This window comes from Carettochelys insculpta, chromosome 2 (genome assembly GCF_033958435.1).
Source record: "Carettochelys insculpta isolate YL-2023 chromosome 2, ASM3395843v1, whole genome shotgun sequence".
NCBI lineage: Eukaryota > Metazoa > Chordata > Testudines > Carettochelyidae > Carettochelys > Carettochelys insculpta.
In genome coordinates, this window is record NC_134138.1 from 186,205,133 (window position 1) to 186,230,320 (window position 25,188).

The window sequence follows — 25,188 nt, forward strand, 5'->3', positions numbered from 1 at the left end:
TTTGCTATGATTCCAGTGGGTTTTCTGAGGGTATGTGAGAAGTGGTAAATGAACATGACAATCAACATAGATGGAAGATTTGAAATTGCATTACTTTCCTGAGTCTAGTCTGTCCTTACTGATGTACTGAAAGATGTATGGTGTGACTTTATCCACACAGCAACCCAAAAATATGATCTTGAAACACTTCATATATTATGAACCTCACTTACATCTCAGTCTTACTAGACTTGCTCTCAAGTTGATGTTTAAATCTCTCTTTCTTGTATTCCTAATGAAGCCAAGTAAGGGTATAGTCAATGAATTCAGTCATCTGCGCATCCTTATGATGGTGCATGAAATCAACACTTAATGCTAGATACACATTGGTATCAAAACCTACAGAACTTTCCTGCAAACTCCATAGGGTAGTAAATTCAAAGAGCATAATGAAAATAAAAGCAATCAAGTATCTATTATTTTGCTGAAGCTGAAATTGGAACAGCTCAATGTTTTTTCTTGTTTTTTCAGCCTGTATAGCTTGCCTTATCTTTTCTCTCTTGTACTAAATAACAATAATAATAAAGTGCATTTTTATGGAATATTGCATCTGAGGATGTCAAACAACTAATCAAGTAAGCATCACAGAAATCTTGTGAAGTGCATCACATGCCTTTTTGATGTGCAATACTAAGGATTATTTCAGAGACGGGATAAATGTAGGTTAAATAACTTGCTTAAAGCCTCATTCTGACTTACTGACAAGGAGGTGAATAGGACCTCCCCTTCCTTCATACTAGCATGACAGACTGGGTCTTGGAGTAAGACTGCTATCCCCAGAAGCAAACTGAGTCTCTCATAAGGTAAGTGAATAAATCTAAAAAGTACCTGTTTTTGCTTGTTTGTTCCAGGGAGCTAAAGGAGAAGATTCAGCCTGAAATCTTAGAGCTGATCAAGCAGCAACGTCTTAACCGACTTGTTGAGGGCACCTGCTTTAGGAAACTCAATAGTCGACGGCGACAAGGTACCACTCAGGCTTGGATAGTCTGGCATTTCACCTCAATTTCTCTGTTTAGTTCAGGAGCATTACTTACCATTAGGGTTCTTTTTTAAGATCCAACTATTCAGACTTTTTCAGAAGGGCTTAACTCTTTCTGCGGCTGTGGCCACACTAGTCCCTCCTTTTGGAGGGGCTATGGTAATGTGGCACTTTGGGGTATGATAATGAGGAGCTATCATGAATATGCAGTGCCTCATTAGCATAATGGAAGCCGCTTGTAATTTGAAACTGCTGGTTTTGAAATGCACGCCGCCCGTGTAGCCGAGGGCCTTTTGAAACGGACCCCTGATTTCGAAAGCCCCTTATTCCCAAAACCAGATGGGAATAAGGGGCTTTTGAAATCAGGGGAGTCATTTTGAAAGGCCCCCAGCTACATGGGTGATGTATTTTGAAACTGGCACTCTCAAAGCACATGCGACCACCATTATGCTAATGAGTCACTGCATATTCATGACAGCACCTCATTAGCATATCCCGACATGCCACATTGCCCTAGCCCCTCTGAAAGGAGGGGCTAGTGTGGCCACAGCCTATGTTTCAGTGGAAATAGTGGAATTTTCCTCATATGAACTCTGACCTGTGGAACAGGTACAGTCATTTTAGCTCCAATGGTTGATAAAAATCTGAATCAGTGCTTTTTCACCAAGAGCTAAATACCTAATTATTGCTCTCTTGATCTTCTGGCCTCCTGTTAGTGACAAGGTTAGACCCTACCTACCTCTGCAGTAGAAGGTTGTAAATTAATAATACACAGCTATGGTTGTGTTCAGAACCTGAAAACCACAAACATTCATTTTTAAAATACTGCTTTTAAAATGCACTGCTGATTATTTATATACCTCATCAAAAGCCCATCACTTTTACTTGCAGGGTGCAGAACTCACCCGTCCCAGTTACTTACTAAAATTTTCCTTTTATAATCATTTGCATTAAACATAGCAAGGTGCTTAAATATTTCAATAGCTGGCAGATTTTAAAAAGTAGTCAAATCCATAACCTGTGCCCCTGAGGATGAATAAATTTTCAGCATTAAAGAAGTGTCTTCTCGGCCATGTGTACCACTGATGGGTTTTTGATTGCACAGCTCACTTTATTTACCAAACCACACTCTACAACATAGTTTTCCCCTAATGCTAGCCTACTACTTCCTTGAGAGAAGACGTTCAGGGCTGTGTCTACACGTGCCCCAAACTTCGAAATGGCCATGCAAATGGCCATTTCGAAGTTTACTAATGAAGCGCTGAAATGCATATTCAGCGCTTCATTAGCATGCGGGCGGCAGCCGCGCTTCGAAATTGACGCTCCTTGCCGCCGCGCGGCGCGTCCAGACGGGACTCCTTTTCGAAAGGATGCTGCCTACTTCGAAGTCCCCTTATTCCCATGAGCTCATGGGAATAAGGGGACTTCGAAGTAGGTGGCGTCCTTTCGAAAAGGAGCCCCGTCTGGACGCGCCGCGCGGCGGCAAGGAGCGTCAATTTCGAAGCGCGGCTGCCGCCCGCATGCTAATGAAGCGCTGAATATGCATTTCAGCGCTTCATTAGTAAACTTCGAAATGGCCGTTTGCATGGCCATTTCGAAGTTTGGGGCACGTGTAGACACAGCCCAGGAGAGATACTGTGGATTCAATATGCTACCAAAGCTGGTTTCAAACTTTGCCTCATACACCTGCCCGCTCAGAACCCCCACCTGCATTTTATTAAGAGTCACATTTCTAAACCTTTATTTTTCCTGTAAATGCACCATGAATTAGAAAACTGTGAAAGCTCAGAGTGAATCCAGAGAGAGAAATATCTGAGAACTAGATATTGAAGTGAAAGGCAGCTTTCTGTGCATAGAATATAGTCTCAGCAGTGTTCTTCCCCTGGAAGATAAGCAGTGTACTATCCTTATCCAGAGTTGGTGGATGTCTTTTAAAAAATTGCAATTTTCCAAGATGAAGACTAAGAAAAGTTGGCCAAGTCATTCAGCTTTAAATCCTTATAGTCTTATGTTTAGTAATATGCGATGAACCCATTGCACAGGATTTCCAGGAGAAAAAAACATCAGTGTTCTATTATAAATGTTTATACAGCTCCATAGAGATATGACATGTATATTCTCAGTAGCCTCAACTGCACAGTGGCTGAGCAGCCAAGGAGACTTGATTATGTTTGGCAATCATCACCTGGTTTTTGTTTTTCTAACGCAAACCAAAATCCTGGGATTGGTTGGATCAGGAGTCTATGTTAGCTGAACCACCAAAGTTCAGAGAAGGGGACAGATTTGTTTGGGTAAATCTCTAAGGTAAGGATGGCATATTTTTGGTTGTTTAATAATGGACAGTGTTAGTTCAAGGACACATGAGCCAGATTATTCGCCGATGCATATCGGTGTAATTCCATTCATGTCAGTAGAATTACACACAAGCTTAAAAATCTGGTCCACCATACCTTGCAATTAACTATATTGGACAATCAAATTAACTGCAGTAGTTTCGTATTTATGCAGTGCCACAAGTGTGCAATTTGAGACAGGGAGTGTTTTTTCGTTACACGCATCTGTGGTGCCTAATATTGTGAGGCCCTTGCTCCTTCAGTGGAACTCCTAGATACTATTGCAAAACAAATAACTAATAATAGGTGCAAGGTGGGAAAGCCTCCATGCGTCTTTTGTGCACACTTCTGTTCACTGCATTCATGTGGGGCCAGACTACACAAAGCTGAAATTTAAGACTTAGCAAGATAAGTAACTGAGGGGAGGAAACAAAAACTCAGCAACAATGAGGGGAGATACAACCATAAGGTCACATAGTCACTCTAGTCTATTATTCAGGCATTATGATACATTCTTTTTATGATTTTTTAATATAACCCCTGGGGCAAATGTTCCATGTCTTGTTATATTAACAAGGCCTACCCATCAGAAACTGAAGCCATTTAATTGCCTTTTAAAAAATAATTATCTGGTATTATCCTGTCTATAAAGACGCCAGGGCAAACTTCTATTAAGACTGTTGTCTGAACAGGTGGTAGGATACACATGGTTAGTCACAGAGGGTTGAAAGAGTTGATTTAAAAATAATGAGTAGAACACTTGCAAAACTCTGTCACTTTCAGAGGGGTGAATCTATTTTGAGATTGGGATTTAGCTGGAAATCTTCCAAGCCTCAGTGGAGTTGTCTTAGAATTGAATATGGAGTATCCACAGTCATACACTACCTTTTGATCTTGAAAATGGGCATGTCACACACATACACACCCCTTCCCTATATATTACTCCTGAAAGCTTCTAAAGAGTATGAGACCTTGTAATGCTAAATGAATCGTGATTTTGCTAAAATGGTGACCATCGTCTGGCAGTTAGCCAGTTCAGAAAGTGGAGTGATCCCTCTGGTCCCTGAGATTAGCCAAAAGAGAAAAGGGAAGAAAGCCAAGAAAGCCAAGAAAAAAGCCACAGAGCACTTAGTTCTGAAAGTTATTTCCAGTGGAGCTAAGTAATAGAAAAACCTCCCCCTATAAGTAAGTTTTATTAAGCATATTAAATTTAAATATATCACCATTGTCACCCAGCTCATGATGTTGGGTGTAGTCTTTTGGAAGAAATTCCCTTTTGTCTTTAAGAACATACAGTTTCTCTTTAATCTTTATAAAGTGGGAAACTAGGTACTCCCGCCAAAGACTCTTGAGTAGTAATTTTTGGATGGAGGAGGGGGACCATGGTTATATAATCCTTGAAATTAACAATGCAGGGGCAGCATGTTTTTAAAGGAGACCTGAAAAAGGAATTTAAAAGGAAAAAAAGTCCTTTAAGTTTTAGTTGAATGACTCCTCTAACCAGGAAGAGGGGTGACTCGGTATTAATTGAAAACAGTTAATTCAAAACACATCCTTTTCCCTTCTAGTTTCTGCAGCTTTCTCTTTTCCACAGGCAGCCGCCTCCACCTACACTTGTTTCATAAAAATAGAAATCTGAGAGATTGTTGTGGAGAAACTGGTTAACCTAAAGCCTCAAGTAGTGCTGCAAATCAATCAATTAATTAAGGCTCACATAGAAACCTTACATGGGCCACAATGATCTCTGGCTATATATTCAGATTCATTAAAATAATAAATAAAGACCATTTACAGAGGGAGGACAAGGTATCTGTTCATGCTTGAATATAAATTCCACACACTGCAAAGGAAAAAGGTGAATCTACCCACAACAATGTTCACATGCATACAGTCATTTAATTACCTGTATTCTAATAGCACTACAGGCAATAGGCAGGAAATTTTTTCCCAAAGATTCCTTCATTGTTTATAATGTGAATTGGATTTCAATATAAAGCTTAGATCATAGGCCACCTCTTCTCTTGTTGAGGACCATGTAGAATGCTTCCTTTCCTGTTCCTACTCACATAACAGCTCTATGGCACACAGAGCATACAGCTTGTATGCAACAGTTATATTAGAAAACTGTCTAATTTAACTGGACTGTGTTTAATGCAATTGGAAACAGTACCATATGAAAAGCCAACACTATGTATTTTTGAGATGACCATCTGTCCCATTTTAGCTGGGACGGTCCCTTTTTTTAACTTGCTGGAGAGCATCCCTACCTTTTTTTTTTTTTTTTTTTTTTTTTTAAGAAAGAGGCTAATTGTTCCCTATGTTGCAAAGCAGGAACCTGAATTTTAAAGAGACAGCGTCTTAAGCAGCAGGGACTGTCTGTTTTATGAGCAGTCTGTAGGAGATATGTAGGGTCTTTAAGCAGATTGTTTAAACAACACACTGTTCCCAGCAGCCCCAGGAGCTATGGGGGTGGGGGTGAAGGAGGGGCAGAGCCAGGCTGCTTGACTGATGTGCACTCAGCTTCCTCTGTCTTTCTCAGGCAGTGTGAGCAGTGTCTCAGATAGTTTCCCCATACTCACACACACACACACTCACACACACACAAACACTGCTGGCAGGTAATAGGATTGGGATAGGGAGAGCAGGGCCCTATGGCAGGGAATGCAGGGCAGCCACTTGGGGAGAAAGGGAAACAGCTGCTGGGGGGGTGCACTGAGCTTGGTAGCCCACAGGCAGCGCAAACAAGCAAGTCTGGAAAAAAGGGCAGCTGAGCCCAGGCCAGGGGTTAGACTGGGGGATTATGAGGTGGGAGGAGTCCCATGAAGGATGGGGGCAGGGCTCAGGAGGGAACAGAAAGTGGAAGAAGGGGACAAGTAAAGTGAGTCAGGGGGGCGTGTTCGTAGGGCTGAATTAACTCAACTGGAGGCCAGGGCTATTAGATTTTATGGGGCACCCTAGGATCTGGGGTGAGGACAAACATCACGGGATCAGAACATAGGAGGGGTGCTCCGGGCTGGGCCAGAAGGCTGGGGTGTGAGATGGGATGAGGGTGTTGCAGCTAGGAGGGCATGCTCTGAGTTACATCCTGGGATGAAGGGTTTGGGGTGCAGCAGGAGGGAGCTCCAGGCTGGGGCCCAGGGGTTTGGAGTGTGGGAGGGGGCTTAGCCTGGCCCAGTGGCAGATGGGGGCAAAGGGGCAAGTGCTCAGGACTCAAGGCAATTTGAAATGGTCTGGAAGCCCCAGGCCCTTTTAAATTGCTCAGACAAGTGTGGCAGGTGGAACCCCATCCCCTTTGGGGCAACAGCCGCCCCTTCTGGCTCCATTCTTTTTGCCTGTGCCTTCCATCAAAGACCAGAGCCACAGCCCCCCACCCTCCGAGAGGAGGGGGAAAAAGGTGAGGTGATGGGAGAAATAGGGGGAGGGGAGGGACTTTGGCTGCCTCACTTTGTATAGGTGTTAATCATTTAGAAGGGAAGGAATTCTTTTTACAACATAATTCTGTAGGAGTTTTGTAGCTATCTGAAACTGATCAATAATTTTTTTAAAAAATATCCTGTGTTATTTTACTATTTGGTGCATGGTAAATTAAAAACCGGAACAACTTTACCATTGATCCTGTTTATTTGACACTTCAGTTAGAGTTGTAGTTCCAGATAAGTAATTTTCCATCAAATTTTATCATTTGTTTGGGGCGGGGTATTTGAACTATTAGGCTGAAGGCCGTATCTTAATCTGGCCTTGCCCTGGGGAATGTGGGAGTTAGCTAGGCCAGGACTGCAGAGAGGGGAGAGTCTCAGAGAGATAGCTGTGTTAGTCTGTATCTTAACAAAACAAAAATGCAGTCTTGTAGTACCTCAAAGACTAACAATATTATTTATTAGGTTGTGAGCTTTCTTGGGACACACTCACTTCTTGGAAGGGGCAACCCACAGGCACCAACTAGGAAACAAACAGGCACCATGTGGCCTGGGCATCTCTGGAGTGGAGAGGGGCAGCTGGGCCTAGTGGTTAGACAAGAGGTCGAGTCACTGTTTGGGAGAGAGAAACCCATGATGGGGAGATGGTGGGAGGTAGTATCAGGGCATGAGGTGAGGATTTCCAAGATTCTCGGTACTGTCCCTCTCATGGGGCTTATAAGTTACAAGCTCTGAAAATTCTGTTTACAGAGTCGGGTATTAGAGTGTAGGTCTGATATATACAGACTGGTGGCAGGTTGGAAGGTTTGGCAGTGGACTTGGCATACTGTATATGGCTATTAGAAAGTATGTTTTGCTGTATTGAATGCCCTGAGGTATTGAAAGGTATCAGGTATGGAATAATATGTTGTTTCACTTTGAAAGCTAAGGGTTTATCTGTTGTAAATCCACTGACTCCAGTGAAATTACATGGAAAAATGCAAAAATATCCAATGGCTTACATTGTTCCAGATCCCATCCCCAGGGTTCCTCCCCATTTCCAGCCTCCTATCCTGACTCCTGCCCTCCAGCACACACACCCAGCCTTGATTTCCAGCAGCTCACCCACATACCCCAGCCCTCCCCCACATACCCGCTTTTATAGAGCAATAACTACTCAATTGTAACAAAGAGGAGGCCGTGCTAGTCTATACACTATCAAAACAAAAAGCAGTCAAGTAGCACTTTAAAGACTAGCAAAATGGTTTATTAGGTGAGCTTTCGTGGGACAGACCCACTTCTTCAGACCACAGCCAGACCAGAATGCAAAATGGTTTATTAGGTGAGCTTTCATGGGACAGACCCACTTCTTCAGACCACAGCCAGACCAGAACAGACTCAAGCTCACCTAATAAACCATTTTGCTAGTCTTTAAAGTGCTACTTGACTGCTTTTCGTTTTGATACTCAATTGTAGATATACATTTTTAATTTTTACCTATTTTGGTTATAATAATGCAGTATATGGTTTAAATGGGTACTCAGCCAACTTAATGTTATTTTGAATGTTTGTACTGCATAGTTCTCATGGATTTCCACTGAACTCGCTTAACTCCAAGCAATTTAGCATGTGTCCCATATTTCACATAGGGAAATATGATCACCCTATGGATTGTAGACTATCAGCAATTGCTCATCAGTGGTCCTCAGATCACAGCTTGGGGGCTGGAATTTTAGCCTTTAACTAAGAAGGTAAATGAGTTTATATCTTTTATTGGACCAACTCCTGAGAAAGACAGGTTTTTGAGCTTACTGGGAATTCTAAGAAATGTTGTAGGAAGTGTTGAAGCTAAGTAAAAGGGAAGAACAGATTGTTTAGAGTAAGTTGTTAACACATATTTCCAGGGACCGTTCAAGGTGATGTGTCCCATTAACACCCCTCCCTTTGGGGGAAGGTTTTAAATGGGTTATAGATTTGTAATAAGCCACAAATCCAGTGTGTCTAGTCAGTCCATGATTTTTACTACCAAGCAAATATATGAATTTAAGCATCCAGGTTTATCTTTAAAGATGTGGTGCAGATTCCCTCTGAGCAGGAGGACTGAGGTCAGATATTGCATGACTTCTCTATGTTATGATGTTTTCATCTCTTAACATTTTTGTGTGTCCATTCATAAAAAAGCAAAATGAGTATCACATTTCACACACATAATTGTTTGTTATTCGAGCATCTTACGCAATGAATGAAGTATACCACATTATGATAAGCATGAATAAGACTCATGAGCCATGTCTACATTATCCCAGAACTTTGAAATGGCCATGCAAATGGCCATTTTGAAGTTTACTAATGAAGCACTGAAATACATATTCAGCGCCTCATTAGAATGCCGGCGGCCACAGCTCTTTGAAATTGCTGTGGCTCACTGCCACGCAGCTCATCCAGACAGGGCTCCTTTTCGAAAGGACCCCGGCTACTTCAAAATCCCCTTACTCCGATCTGCTGATTTCGAAGTTGGTGGGGTCCTTTTGAAAAGGAGCCCTGTCTGGGCAAGCCATGGCAATTTCGAAGTGCTGCGGCCTCTGGCATTTTAATGAGGCACTGAATATGTATTTCAGTGCTTCATTAGTAAACTTCAGAATGGCCATTTGCATGGCCATTTCAAAGTTTTGGGGTAGTGTAGACGTAGCCATGGATCTTGAAAGGTATGTTGTGGGATTTGTTGATCATCACAGCAGTGCGTATCATGTACAGGTTATATCTGTTTTTCTGGTAGGTCTGATGCCACTTTCAGTTAGCATAAATTGGTTTTTAAGGCGCTTGCTTCTGATGAACTTGGCCAAGGTTAAGGGGTTGTTTGAAGGCCCTGAATGGTCCCTTGGAATCACTTAACTACTTAGGCTAAACAGTCTGGTCCACATTGCATTTTTCTGTGCCTCTCTGAGTATATTTCCCAGACTTAAATAAAAGTTCTGTCTTTTAAAGGCTAATTCTTATCTACAAAGGTTGGTTCAGTAAGAGCTATTACCTCATCCACCTTGTCTTTCTTGTATCCTGGGACCAACATAGCTACAAAAACATTACATACAAGTTGCCATTTAGTTAACAGGCTTCTGCAGCTGATGTTTGAAGATCAAATAGTTCAAGCAAAAAAATTGTTTAGTGGGTTAAAAATCAGAGCATTTAAACTTGGTTTCTAAAAGAAGACTCTCTAGCCACTCTACTCAATTTTCCCAGATGCCATATACTTGAAAAAGGGATGTTTAATTGTTTGTTTGTTCAGGTTTTATAGAAAAAGTACAGTTGACTGGTCCCATTTCCTCTAGTGACAAGCTGTGAGCCCCCTGAGACAGAAAGTATCCCCTGAGGAGGATCACAGCAGTGGCAGAGGATCTGAAGGACTCAGTGCAAGCCACCAAGCGTGAGAGGCTTGCAAGGCGAAAGATTCCATCAGCTATTCCTCCTGGGGCTTGTCTACACTCCCCCCCTCCAACTTCAAAGGGGTATGGTAATCAGGGCGATGGGAGATTACTAATGAAGTGCTGCAGTGAATACGCAGCACTTCATTAGGCTAATTTTCTCCCGCGGCAACTTTGAAGCATCAAACTTCGAAGTGCCAGCATGCGTGTAGCTGCAGGCATTTTGAACTACCCGCGCTACTTTGAAGTGCCTTTACTCCCCAAAATTTTGAGGAGTAAAGTGAATTTGAAGTAGTGTGGGCACTTCGAAGTGCCCGCAGCTACACACATGCCAGCACTTTGAAGTTTGATGCGTGAAAATTGTCACGGCGGAAAATTAGCCTTATGAAGTGCTGCATATTCACCGCAGCACCTCATTAGTAATCTCCCATTGCCCCGCTTACCATACCCCTTTCCAAATTGGGGGCATGTGTAGACCCAGCCCTGGTGGAGCATCCAGGAGACAAACTGATTGAGTGTAAACCCAGTGAAGCTAAACCTGACCTACCCAGGCAAAGTACCTGATGGATAGCTCCTTGTCCTTTCCCAAGGGATGAATTTGGGGATAGTAGTACAAATTCTAAACACACACACACACACACAGGTGTGAATTAAACCTAGAGGATAGTTGCCATGCTGAAGTAAAGTGATGACAAAATGAGCCGGTGGAAAAGGAGTGAATTTAACCTTCTCCAGCGTACAGGTAAAATGGGAAAAATAGGTGGGGTTAGAGAAGAGGACTGGAAATCAGGTGATCTATGTTCCATTTCAATTTCTGCCTCAAATTTTCTAAATTACTTCAAGCAAAGCCATTTTAATCCATCTATCCTCCAGTTTCACCATCACTAAATATGGGAAAATAATGCTTATTGTACTTCATTGCCAACATTGGGTCATTGGTGATTGCAAAGCTCTCTGAGGTCCTTGGATGGAAGGCACTGTGAGAACTGTGTTATTATCTATCTAATGGTAATCTCAGTAATCAAGCTGGCATCCCTATTAAGATCTGTAATTCAAGGAGACTGAGCAAGCCAGACTTAAGAACTGGCTAGGAGGTTTTAATAGCATGGTAGTTATGAATACAGATAAATCATAGCCCTTCTTCGTCACTCAATGCTGTTTCTTATAGCAACAAGTTATCCTCCTAAAAACTACTAATCTATTAATTTAGCTGAAATACATGGGCCCAAAGAGGTAAAGTTGTGAATATGACCCCAAAACTGGAGGAGGAGGAGTTTTCAAGAAGGTTTGGATTTGATGTACAGACCACAGCCTGCTTAATACCAGAGCAGTCACATTTGGCAGTTCTTTCCAAAGTTGGCAATATGGTGATTGGAACACATGAAAAAGAAAAAGAACAGAAAAAAATTGAAAACCAGGCACAAAGCATTTAAAATGACTGATTATTTAAAAAAAAGAAATTGAAAACCTGTCAGAGTCTCTTTGTGAAGCCTGTGAATACTGGCTGATTTCTTTTATTCAGTCAAACTGTTCTCCTTGGGAGGAAAGAAGGAATTACTAATGTTCAGTATTGAGTTGGAAATGACCCTTTCTTTCCTGCTTTTAATTACATGGACAAATGTAGAAGGAAGAAAAGAGAGAGGGTAGTAAAAGATTGGAAAATACAGCCTTTGAGGGTATTCTTAGGGTACTGAGTGACTGACTGGTCAGTCATTGATGGATGGTTTGGGCTGACAGGGATGTCACCTGGTTGGTCTGATCAGGTTCCAGTCTTTTGCTGCTCCTTCTGAGGCTGAGCACAATTTTAACTCAGTCTGAGTTGAGTGCTGTCATTAAACACGCTTAATGCAAGTTAATTACTTCTTACATGTTTTCTTAAGCAGTTTTATGTACCAAGTCATGGTGACAGTTCCTAAATTGTTACGCTACTTTTTCCACTTAAGCCCACAATTAGTGTGAATGTGTACATCTTATTGTCACAACACTACTCATTCCAAATAAGTGCTTTTATCAGTGAATGCACAGCGTTAGTTGAAAAATTAAGGGAATTAAGGGTTTTGTGCACAGTATCTCAGCAAAGTGCTTTAGGCTAGGCTGCATCTCTGATGAGAGAAATCAGACTTCTACTGAGCCTAACAGCATTCAGGGCAAATTGCAAGCTGCCTGGTTTTGATCTGACTGTTCCACCAAGAGAAGATTTCTCCACATATATGTACTGTCCCACAAATCTAGAGAGTACAGAGATGAAGTTCCATACTGAAATTCTCTTCCAGTCTTTTAAATCCCAGCACAGTACCTCAAAGCAATAACAACAATTTTTGAAAGCTTCTACAGACTTTCCTAATTAAGCTTTCTTGATATATAACTGCTTCTTCCTAAAAACAATTAAAAGCTGTAGGATCTAGAAATTGTATTTTCTTTTAATTTATTTGTAGGCATTTGGAGCTAGAAGACAATAATTGCATTTTTGTCGATTTAACATTTTGTGTGCCTGAACCACAAATGGCGTGTTCTCTATGCCACTTTGCATGGGTCCTCTTTTAGTATATCCATTAGTTTAAAAAATAACTTTTACCAAACCTATCTTGTGTAAAATAGCACACTCTTTTACCATTGCACATCACTCCCATAAGCCAACGTAATCCTTTGTACAGTGGAGATCCCTAAAGGTGGTGCATCAAGCTGAAAATCAGCTGTCTCTGGGTGTAGCAATACCCAAAAGGAAAACTAAGTCTATTTTCAATTGTTAATATACTGGTTTCTGTTCTTTCCGCTTTGGTAGTATGGTCAGTGGAGCCATACAGCAGAGGGAACCTTATTACAGAAAAACTTTTTTCATAGCTTGCATTCTATCATCCAGAACTCTCAAATAACAGGCATTTTAACCATAAGTAAATTTTAGTTACGTTTTCCATAAGTACAGTATAGTGAACTTAAATACAAATAAATGCAGCAAATACAGTATGTTTACAGTGTACAATACTACTGTTTTTGGTAAATAAAGTACTTTGCATACATGTGTTTGTTTTTTAATATCTAATCTTGTTTTTCCTTAGTGTCATGCATTGCTAGGTATATCTCTCTATCATCCAGAATATTTGTATATATGGCAACCTCCCAGTCCCGGGGCTGCCAGATATGAAAGAGGTTACTGTAGTTGCTTGTGCAGGTCTCATTTAAATCATTTGCATTGCCCACAAAGTTTTGCTCAGGTGACAGTTAATAATGAGACTCCTGTCAAGTTACACTGGACACACTAGGAGCTGCAGCCTGTGATTATTAGTTCTTTATCCTTTTGACATTGTGAATCATTTTACAGGCTTTCCTATTTGGGATCTCTTAGTTAAAAAGCATTGCTTCCGAAAAATAGTATAAAGTAGGAAGCACTTGTATTTGTATTGTCTTTTTGTTTGTTTGTAGGGATTTGGGGTTGGAAGGAGGTTGTTAAAACACTCTCATCATTAGTATGTTAATGACCTGGTCCATTTTAGTTCCTTCAGTAACTCTAGTGCATGGTCTTTGATGATTCTCTCCATGTTTTATATTAATTGTGTTCATTGACACCATCCACTTACTCATTGCCCAAAGGTATTGAGAGTCTATTGAGGCCATGCTGAGTTTCAGTAGGAAGAAGAGATTATTTTATCACAAGAAGTTGCTAAATATATTCTTCTATACTGTCCAAAATTGTAAAACGGTCTTATGAATAATGAGGTTGCAATTAGATCTAGAGATTGTATTCTGCTGCTGTGTTTAATAGGAATATCTCTAAAAGGACACATTTTTCCAGTGCCCAAGTCTCTTCCAAGAAGAGCTTAAAATTAAGGAAGCTATTCTTCTTCAATGCCGTTTTCACAAATAGTGGATGAATGAAAACTAGAAATGCTGCAAGAGGCCCAGTTCAAAGACTTTTCTTAATTAAGTTAATTATTGTGAACAGGCCATGTCTTTGCCCTCCTCACGACAAATCACACACCTACATAGTATCGCTTCCTGGTGGTGTAGCATATGAAATGAATAACTTTTCTGCTATTACTAAAACCAGATGTTAACCTTTTCGAATGTATTATTTTATCAGACAAATTTTGGTATTGTCGACTATCACCGAATCACAAGGTCTTGCACTATGGAGATTTGGAAGAAAGTCCACAGGGAGAAGTTCCCCATGATTCTTTGCAGGATAAATGTAAGTCTAGTAAATATACTGGTTCTCTTGTTAGTTAATTTTTGAGTTACATGTTTGCTTTTAAGACAGTGCAATATAAATATCTCCATGTATGAGCCCACTGTGCCATGCCTCCTCTGATTAAGATATATTTTGTCACAAGCATTCTCACATAGAGCTCTCTGGGCAGCCTATAAAAAGTCTTCCAGTTGTCACTAATTGTAGAGCTTGCAAACTGTGTATTTTTTCATGGCTATCCAATGGCAACTCTTCTCAGAAGGATGCGAACGGGTTCAGTCAATTTATGCAATGGTTTTGATTGTTCATCTGAATTCCCATAGATGGGATTGTTCATCTGAATTCCCATCTTATTTTGAAACCAAAAATGAGTGGCCAGATTTTGTCTTTGCAAATCCATGAGTGGCATAGATCTGCTTTTGTGGTCCTGGAACTTGTGAGATCTGGGTTCAGTTCCAGGCTCTGCCACAGCTTTACTCTGTGTCCCTCAGAAAACAGGTTCCTCTCTGATTACTTCAGGTCCTCATCTTTAAAAGAGGGTTAATAACGCTGCTCTGCCTCATGGGGGTTGTGAGAATGTATACATTAATGATTTAGTACTATTCCAAGACACCGTGGTGGAGGCCACAGAAGTATTTAAATACTATGGATGTTTTTTTGATGTGTTCGTATATCATTCACAAGTTTTGGAAAGTGTGCATGAGGAATGTGCACTCCACTTTCAGGCGAGTCTTTCTATGAACTTTACATGTTTCCTACATAGTAACACAATTCATTCTCACTGTCTCATCTGACTACAGAGGTCAGATAAAATCAGTTTGTAATTGTAGACGGAGCATCACCTATTTTTAAGTGAAGACAGTTGTTTCTTACTGCTGCAAATGGTGTAGTTAGTATCTGGGAGGGAAATACGTGATGGTGAGCAGACGAAGGTCATTCTCAAAAGTTGAGACAACTAGTTTGGTTATAATGGTTGTGTGCGCTTAAGTTGTACAGTATTCTGAGAAATGGTGTAACTTCCCCCGTTTTTCAGAGTGTTATACATCCTCCTCTGTACTCAGTCTACAGAGCATGTCACTCTTGCACAGCTGCCATCTAGGGAACTGAAACAGAGATTTTTCAAGAGCACCTAAAGGGTTTAGGAGCCAAAAGACCTATTGAAACTCTTACCTTTTTGAAAATGTCCCCGTTAGCTCAATGCATAGCATAGGGGCTCATATTGTATCTCAGCATGTCCCAGCTTTGGTCTTTGATGATAGCTAAAATCATAGTCATTACACATCACCTCAGGAAAATGAGACGTAAAGCTTAGGTAAGAAATCATATCCATGTATTTTGTTCTTGTTTGTAGTAAATGTTATTCTTGGCATTACAGCATCTGTTACCTCTGAGTAAAGATCATGCAAATTTATTCTGCTTCTTTAGTGCAGAAAAAGAATAATTCTGCAGATTTTGGTAACTTCTCTAGTCTGGAAGGTAAGAGAGAAGTAATTTAGTAACCTAAGGCTGTGTCTACATTACCACCTTCCTTCGAAGGAAGGATAGTAATGAGGCTGTTCGAAGTTTACTAATGAAGTGCTGCCATGCATAGGCAGCACTTCATTAAACAAATTCCCCCCAGCGGCAACTTCGAAGTAACAATGCGTGTCTAGCCACAGTGCTCCCGTCAGTACTTCGAAGTGCCAGGGCATCTAAGGGGGACATCTAAGGGCACTTACTCCTAAGGGGACTTTGAACATGCCCAGGCACTTTGAAGTACCGGCGGGAGCGCTGCGGCTAGACGCGTGCTGGTACTTTGAAGTTTAAAACTTCAGAGTTGCTGTTGGGGGGGAGGGGAATTTGCCTAATGAAGGGCTGCCTATGCATGACAGCACTTCATTAGTAAACTCCAAACAGCCTCATTACCATCCTTCCTTCAAAGGAAGGTGGTAATGTAGACACAGCCTCAGTGTCTTACGTTGATTTATTTGTATTAATCAATTAACACAAAGGTTTGGAATAATGAAATCAAAAACTTTATTGCATCACCATCCCATTAATGTCTGGATGCTGCTTTGGGCTGGCCTGGGAGGGTGACACACCTAATTGGAGTTACATAACAGTGGCATTTTTTTCCAGTCACATTCACTTATTTTCATTGCTGTACAGAGTTGCCTCCAGGGTGTTTCATGCTTTTACTGCAGTCTGTTGTCAGAATCTAGGACAGGCTTTCTGATCTCCGCACTAAAGCAGTGACATGGAGAAGTTATTTGTGTGGCCTGGAGTTAGAGAAATAGTGCAAAAATATTACAATGGGCTTGGAGTGAAAAATGAGGCAATGAACCCCAATCTTAAACTGTGGTTCTAATAACTAGGTCCCAATCTCTACAGCCCTGAGCAGACAGAAGATTGGTATCTGCATCTGCAAAATGATCCTTGAATATCCTCAGTTTTCAGGGTTCATGGTACACAATTTGTATCCTGTGGATGCGGATACCTGCAGATATAAAGTGGATATCCATAGATTTGCAGGGCTCTACCAATCTTTATAAAATGTTCATGTTGGATGACCAAGTGAATTAGATAGGAATAGAATCTGAGGAAGGACCATCTTTTCTTGCATTCCACAGATCTTTTGGCACCATGGGACACATGCATTACCTCAACAATCATTACATCAGGAATTTATTTAAATGGAACATGAGGACCATCTGACTCATGTAAATAGAACCCAATAATAAGGTGGCTTTGTTCTTAGGGGGGATAGCTTGGTGGTTTGAGCATAGGCCTGCTAAACCCAGGGTTGTGAGTTCAATCCTTGAAGGGGGCCCTTTTAGGGATCTGGGGCAAATTGATAAAAGAAAATATCTGTCAGGTTGATAGGTCGTGCTGTGAGTGCAGGGGACTGGACTCAATGACCTCTTAAGGTCCCTTCCATTTCTATGAGATAGGCATATCTCCACATATTAGCCATGTCATGCTGAAATGGCTTTGGGAACCTGCCAAACCCCCTGTGACCAAGTGCAGTCTCTTTAATTTTTGAGTCATCCTTTACCTAATATGGGTTTGCAGAGATCTGCTGTCATCTGAGTGTACTGACCTACACTCGTGTAGACAGAGGTTACTGTGCTCTCCATTATGAGCTTTGGGACAAGCCTTCTTGCTCTTCCTGACCATCCAGTGAGTAAAGGGGAACAGATAGTCGTTCTTCTCTCTTCCCATTTTCCAGTGCAGAAGGAGGAGAATCAGTAGAGCAAAGTGAGGTGAGGAACAGGAAAATGAGTCAGAGGTGACTTGTCGGGGGGAGGCTGCCTAATAAATCTGGATGAACTGATACCATCCATTCTCTAAAATACCTTCTTTCATATCAAGCTTACTAGGAAATATGGTCCCTTCCTCTAAGATGAGGACGTGGCTGCAATAATCCATGCATTGGTCATATCCAGCCTGGATTACTATGATTCATGAGAGTTGAACCTAAATGTGAAAATTATGCATAGGCTCCAGCTGGTTCAGAATGCAGCTGCCCACTACTTCTGTGGGCCATGTCAAACCCTTGTGCAAGATCCTTCACTGGCTCATACCAATTAATGGATCAAGCCCCAACTATATCAAAGTCCAAATTATGACATATGAATCACCTTGACTGCTGCATGCTTCTGAGACAAGGCAAATCACAAAAGCCAGGGCAATGCATATGAAATCTAGGGACAACCTTCCAGGCAAGATCAGGCAAATTCAGAGTCTGACCATCTTTAGGAAATGTTACAAAGACTTCAGTTTAGAGATTTTCTTTTACCTAAGTGATACTCATATTTGACACATGCTTTCATCCCCAACTCGCTACCTCCCCTTAAAAAAAACTACACCCATGTAGAGGGCTGACCCTTAAAAAAGAGAAATGCCATTGACTCCATGAAATTCACAAGAGATTATTGGGAAATTGCTCTGATACTCCATCCAGGGGAGGCACTATAAAGTCATAAACTAAACTGATGGAGGAGAACTTGAATGGATAATCTCAGGAATAATTTCAGCTTCTTGAGGTTTACTATATGCAGAAAATCCATTAAATTGTGCTGTAGTTTAATATTTTGTGTTGTCTTTTCAATCATAGCTCTGTGACTGATACAACAGCTTGTTGTCTAGGCAGGAGAAGACACATATATAATACATAAAATATGGATGCTGCTGAGTCCATTGAGAATAATTACATTCTGTAGTATAGTATTTCCATTAGAGATTCTAAAGTCTCAAGAAATAAGAGAGATTCATGTTATCATCCTGTTCTTCTTCGAGTGTCCCCGTGGGTGCTCCACATTAGGTGTCGGGCTCGCCCGGCGCCACAGATCGGATCCTCCAAGCAGTTTCTGCCGGACCGCGCATGCGCCGGCGCGCGCCACCCCCCCGCGCGCTCCCGGCCACGTGCGCGATCCGGTCCCCGCCAGTTCCTCTTAACCGCCGTCGGCTGCAGACGGCATCGGAACTAGGCTAAGGCCAAGTAGCATATTCAATGGCTTTAACTGTTTTTTCTTTAAAGTTTTTCAAGTACTTAGGCTACTGCAAGTTAGCCGGTTGTTATTTTTCAAAAAAAAAACAAAAAAAAAACAACAAACAAACTACAAGCGGGACAGCTTCAATCCAGTCCCAGTAACAAGCGCCGGAGGCCAGGAGCATAGGGCCATCAGCCCTCCTGCTGCAGCAGGCCATCAGAAGGGGAAAATAGCACAGAGAAGGTGCTAAGTACCCGTTTAACAACTGAAAGACTCACCAACAATGTCCTCTTCAGGATTTAAAAAATGTGAGTCCTGCCGAGAGGTGATGCCAGCGTCTGATGGGCACAGTCTATGCATAAGGTGCCTTGGGGAGTCCCATGTTGCACAGAAATGCTCCTTCTGTGCTAAATTAACAGCCAGAGCAAGGAGAGACAGGGAGATGCGGCTTGAAATGCTGCTTTTCGACAAGGCCCTCCAGCCAGACGTGCCGGAGCGGCCGCAGCAGGAGGGACCCTCCGGGGCCCATAAAAGGAAAGCTGCCTCCCTCACCCCATCAGCGCAAAAACGGAGGAAAGTCTCCCCAGCCCGATCCCTGCCGGCAACAATAGCGAGCAGGACAGGAGGAGCGAGCAGCCCCCAGCCGCAGCAACAGCTGATCGGCGGCGGCACGAAGAGCCACGTGGAAGCGGCTCAGCCTCCAATAATCAGCCAGCCGCCCCGCACCGCAGGCAGGGCGGCGGCTAAACAAGCGCCGGTACCGGCGGCACCGCAGGCGGCGGCACCGACCCCCGAGGAACCAGCGGTGCAGAGCGCGCAGGAACGCAGCCTGCAGGCACCGGAGGACACCGCACGTGCGGCACCGACTTCGAGTGTGCCGAGCTCGGTGCAGACGGGGCCAGGATCCCCTGTACGTCAGGGGGCGGAGTTACCTCCTCAAGGGAGGGGGAAGGCTGCACACAAGAGGAGGCATTGCAGCCCCTCTCCGCACAGGACTGTGGAGTTGCTTTCTCACAGCCCTCCGCTTATGTTGCAGACTCCAATCAGAAGGCAGGGGTCCCCCCTAGCCTACCCGGAGCCCCCTTCTCCATTTTTTGCAACCAGCCTCACCCTGGCTGGGACCACCTTCACCCTTCCTGGGGTTTGAACCGCTGGACTATTATGCAAAATCGCTCTCTCCAGTGTCTCGACGATCTCCCTCCCCCAGACGCAGAGGGTATGCACCAAGGGAGTGGTCTAGGTCACCTTCCCAAGAACAGTGCCTATACTGCCATGGTCGCCCCTACCACGCGGGGCATAGACACCATCGGCAATCTACTAGGGAAAGATCCCCACAGACGATCTCGTACCCCCGAGGGCAATTGCGACCGGGGACAGAGACTCAAGCATCTCAGGGGGGACTGGTTATGGAACCCCGAGATTTTCCCTCGCAAACCTCTAGTGAGAGGGTGTACCATCACCAGCAGGAACCGGAAGGGTCCAGAGAGACGTACCCCAGCGGTTCCTCGCTCTCCTCCCCGGACGAGGCTACGGCCCCGGGGGACGTCCATCCTCCGGACGATCTCAAACAGTTCCAAGAGCTGTTTTACGAGGGTGGCCTTCACGCAAGGCATCCAGACAGCAAAGGTGCAAGAGAAACGCCATAAGCTCCTCAAAAATCTGAGACCTCCGGCCTCCTCCAAAATAGCAATACCGCTTAATGACGCAATCTTGGAGTCTGCCGCTATGATATGGCAGACTCCTGCGACTATTCCGCCTGTCCACAAGAGAGCAGAAAAAAAAAAAAAAACTTCGTGCCGACAAAGGGCACGGAGTTCCTGTTCAGCCACCCACAACCAAATTCCTTGGTGGTGGAGTCGTCGCAACGTGGGGGAACAGACAAACATGCCAAAAAGCTAGAGCTGTTGGGCAGAAAGGTCTACTCCTCCTCCACTCTACTGTTGCGAATGGCAAATTACGCAGCGCATCTAGCGAACCATAATTTCGACAACCACATTAGGTTAACCTCCCTCATGGACTCGCTTCCAGAGGGCAAGAAACCAGTGCTCAAGGCCATCATGCAAGAAGGCTACGCGGCCTCGAGGACGGGAGTTCAGATCGCCCTGGATATTGCGGACACAGCAGCACGCTCCACAGCTACGGCAGTGGTGATGCTAAGGGAGTCCTGGCTCCAGACTCCGGGTATACCGAGGGCCTGCAGACAGAGAGAGTCGATCTTCCCTTCGACTCGCAGAAGCTGTTTGCTGAATTAACTGACTCGGTCCTTCATTCCAGTAAAGATTTAAGAGCCACACTTAGGACCCTGGGGATTTATACCCCTCCATACAGAAAGAAAAAGTACTACCCTCAACAAAGACAGTACCAGTACCAGCAACAGCGTCCCCAGTACCACAGGGGTTACGAGCAAGGGCGACATCAACAGCACCAGCAGTACAGAACTCCCAGGCGACGTTCCCAACACAGCCGTGCATCCTCGGGGCAGGGCCAAAGGCCACAAGTTTGACACATAGATCCAGGGCTGCGCCATCACTACCATCGCAAGGTCATCCGAAGCGGTTATTCCACCATCGCCTCCGACCATTCTATAACCAGTGGCAAAGGATCACCACAGACAAATGGGTGCTGGAGATCATAGCCACGGGGTACGCCATCCCCTTCCAGTCGCTCCCACCGCCATGACCTCCACCCAGGCCCCACCTCCAGGAGGCCTCCCACGTAGCAAGGCTCAAGCAGGAGGTAAACCATCTCATGCTCATAGGGGCAGTGGAAAGAGTGCCGGAGCAACTGCAAGGGAGAGGGTTCTACTCGAGGTACTTCCTCACGGGGAAAAAGACAGGAGGCGGGAGGTCCATCTTAGATTTTCGAGGCCTCAACCGGTACCTGTGCAAGCAACGCTTTCGGATGATCACAATCGCCTCCATCCTTACGGCACTAGACGATGGAGATTGGTTCGCAGCCCTCGACTTATAAGACGCATATTTTCACATAACTATTCATCCGGCTCACCTACGATTCCTCTGGTTTTTCATGGTAGGCAAAGAACATTTTCAATACAAGGTCCTACCGTTTGGCCTCTCCTCGGCTCCCAGAGTCTTCACCAAGCCCTTGGCAGTGGTGTCAGCCTACCTGCACAGACAGGGGCTATTTATATTCCAGTATCCGGATGACTGCCTACTCAAAGGGGCCTCGAAGGAGGAGGTACTACGCATGATATGCATCACAGCAGGCACGTTCTCTTTGCTCGGCCTGGTTATCAATCTGACAAAATCAAAGATAGACCCCACACAGGACATAGAGTTCGTAGGGGCACGCATAAATTCTATTACAGCGAGGGCGTATCTACCAGAGACTCGCTTTCGGGCCGTCGGCTCCCTCGTGCAAGTCTTCACCTTCAGCCCTACGGTGCCAGTTCTGACGTGCTTACAGCTGCTGGGCCACATGGCAGCAGCGACGTTCGTACAACAGAACGCCAGGTTACACATGCGCAGCATGCAGCACTGGCTGGCGAGCGTATACAACCCGGCAGCACACACTGTTCACAGGGTGGCGTCGCCCACAACAGAGGTGCGCAAATCCCTGCAATGGTGGGTAAACCCCGAGAACCTGCTAACAGGGGTACCCTTCCACCAACCACACACATTGGTTTTTCTTACTACAGATGCCTCCCTCATAGGGTGGGGAGCACACATGGGCGAAGAGGTGACGCAAGGGCTGTGGTCCTCCACGGAGCAGTCACTGCACACAAATATACTGGAGCTCAGAGCAGTGTTCAACGCCTGCAGACACTTTCGAGACCATATAAAAGGCAAAGTAGTCGGGATCAGTATAGACAATACCTCCACCATGTTTTATATAAATCGGCAAGGAGGAGCTCGGTCCTGTGCCTTATGTGCAGAAGCAGTCCGGTTGTGGAACTGCTGCATCGCCAACAATATAACCTTGAAAGCCTCGTACTTACCAGGCGCTCACAATGTGAAGGCAGACCAGCTGAGCAGGCGTTTCGCACTCACACACGAGTGGCAGATCCGTCCCGATCTGCTGCAACCGATTTTTCATGCATGGGGTTTTTCCCCAGATAGACCTGTTTGCTACTCAGCACAACAAGACGTGCCCACGATTCTGCTCCAGGGCAGGACTGGGACGGGGGCCCCTGAGGGACGCCTTCGCGATCTCATGGAGGGGGCCCCCTGCTTTACACTTTCCCTCCCACAGTGCTCATCCACAAAGTGTTGCAGAAAGCCAGGAGGGAAGGAGCCTGAATGATCCCGATAGTCCCAACGTGGGATCGACAGCAATGGTTCCCCCTACTCCTGCGCATGTCGGACCGGCCACCGATGCCCCTTCCGGTGGCGCCGGATCTGCTCACGCAAGCCCAGGGGTCCATAGTGCATCCGCACCCCCAAGGCCTGCGACTACAAACGTGGTTAATCCATGGCTCAGCTCCCTAGAGAGCACATGTACGGAGGAAGTGCAGCAAGTCCTAGAAAGTAGCAGGAGGACTTCCACCAGGAAGACCTACAAGCAGAAATGGACTCGCTTTACGGCATGGTGTTCTACCAAACAGCTAGCCCCCCTTTCGGTGCCTATGGCTGTGATATTAGAGTATTTACTGGACCTCAAGAGAGGAGGACTCTCACTATCCTCGTTTAAGGTCCACCTTGCCGCCATTTTGGCGTTCAGACACGAAGAGAAAGGGCACATGGTGTTCGCCCATCCCATGGTTACCAGGTTCCTCAAAGGGCTGGTAAACCTATACCCCCCTCGGAAACCGCTTCCACCTTCGTGGAACTTGGACCTGGTGCTTAATGCGAAAAGGGGACCACCGTTCGAGCCTTTGGCCACGGTTTCCCTCTGCCTCCTTATGATAAAGACGACCTTTCTTCTCGCAATCACGTCAGCTCGCAGGGTGAGCGAGCTTGCGGCAGTTATGGCAACGCCACCCTGCGCTGTTTTTTCCAAGGAGGCGGTAACCATACGGCTGCATCCAGCCTTTGTTCCTAAAGTTTCTTTCTGAGTTTCATACTAACGAACCTATTGTTTACCCTCGTTTTATCCAAAGCCTCATAACTCTAACAAAGAGGCGCGCCTACACCTCCTGGACGTGAGGAGGCGCTAGCTTTCTATATAGACAGGACCAAGTCCTTCCAGAGAACGGATAGACTCCTAGTCTCTATCGCTCCCAAATCAAAAGGAGAATGTCTCTCTTCGCAGAGAATCTCGAAGCACATCGTATCTTGCATAAAATGTGCTACAAACTCAAAAAGACTCCTTTACTGGCCATGCCCAGGGCTCATTCCACTAGGGCGGTGGCAGCATCAACAGCCTTTTTTCAAGGGCGTTGCGCTAAAAGACATTTGCAGAGTGGCGACCTGGTCATCCTGTGACACCTTCGCCAAACATTATGCCCTTCACAGGGTATTCCAAGAGGATACCCGTCTCTCGACAGCGGTCCTCTCGGGGACAAGCTGCACATAATCCAATTACCCACCTCCTATCTTGGGTTACTGCTGGGTAGTCACCTAATGTGGAGCACCCACGGGGACACTCAAAGAAGAAAGAAAGGTTACTCACCGTAGTAACGGTGGTTCTTCGAGATGTGTCCCCATGGGTGCTCCACTACCCGCCCATCCTCCCTGCTCCGGATCTCTGTTTAGTGTTTTGCAGGAGCATCCGAGGCGGTTGGTCAAGGAACTGGCGGGGACCGGATCGCGCACGTGGCCGGGAGCGCGCGGGGGTGTGGCGCGCGCCGGCGCATGTGCGGTCCGGCAGAAACTGCTTGGAGGATCCGATCTGCGGCGCCGGGCAAGCCCGACACCTAATGTGGAGCACCCACGGGGACACATCTCGAAGAACCACCGTTACTACGGTGAGTAACCTTTCTTTCCATATGATGCTATTCCAGTCACATGATAATGGGTTATTTATAGATTGTAAAAGTTTTCTGTCATTCACTGACCATGTTATATTTAGAGTTTATAGATTTTCCATAATGTAATTACTGCTGGAAAATTGACTTCCATTTGAAGCGCAGATGCATTTATCTCTGTGTTCTAGTGACCTCACCAAGTTTACTCCTGCAGTGACTGTGACAAATGAAACTTTTCAAAAACTTTTTTTTAAATGCATTTACTTTAAAATGATTTTTTTGTAAAAAAAACTGTGGTGGCTGAGCATTCTACACTTTACAGTTTCCTCATCAGAATCACCACAGTGTGATTGAGCAAATAGTCATGGACGAAGCATAAAACATCATGAAAAAGTTATGTCTAAATGAACAAGATAGATACATGTTATATATTTGCTAACACTTTGATCTTACCTAAAACCTACACACATTTACACAAAACCCATTTTTTCATCAAAAGTTT

At 44.4% G+C, this 25,188-nt stretch overlaps 1 protein-coding gene across 2 annotated transcripts in view; it reads left to right on the forward strand.

The window, feature by feature from the left end:
* Positions 1-25,188, forward strand: part of ELMO1 (engulfment and cell motility 1) — a 504,510-nt gene that overhangs the window by 463,104 nt on the left and 16,218 nt on the right. For both annotated transcript variants that reach the window (XM_074988098.1, XM_074988096.1), the window contains exons 18-19: positions 891-1,003; positions 14,244-14,351. In XM_074988098.1, the coding sequence (XP_074844199.1) occupies positions 891-1,003; positions 14,244-14,351 (221 nt within the window). The remainder of the gene's footprint in view (positions 1-890; positions 1,004-14,243; positions 14,352-25,188) is intronic.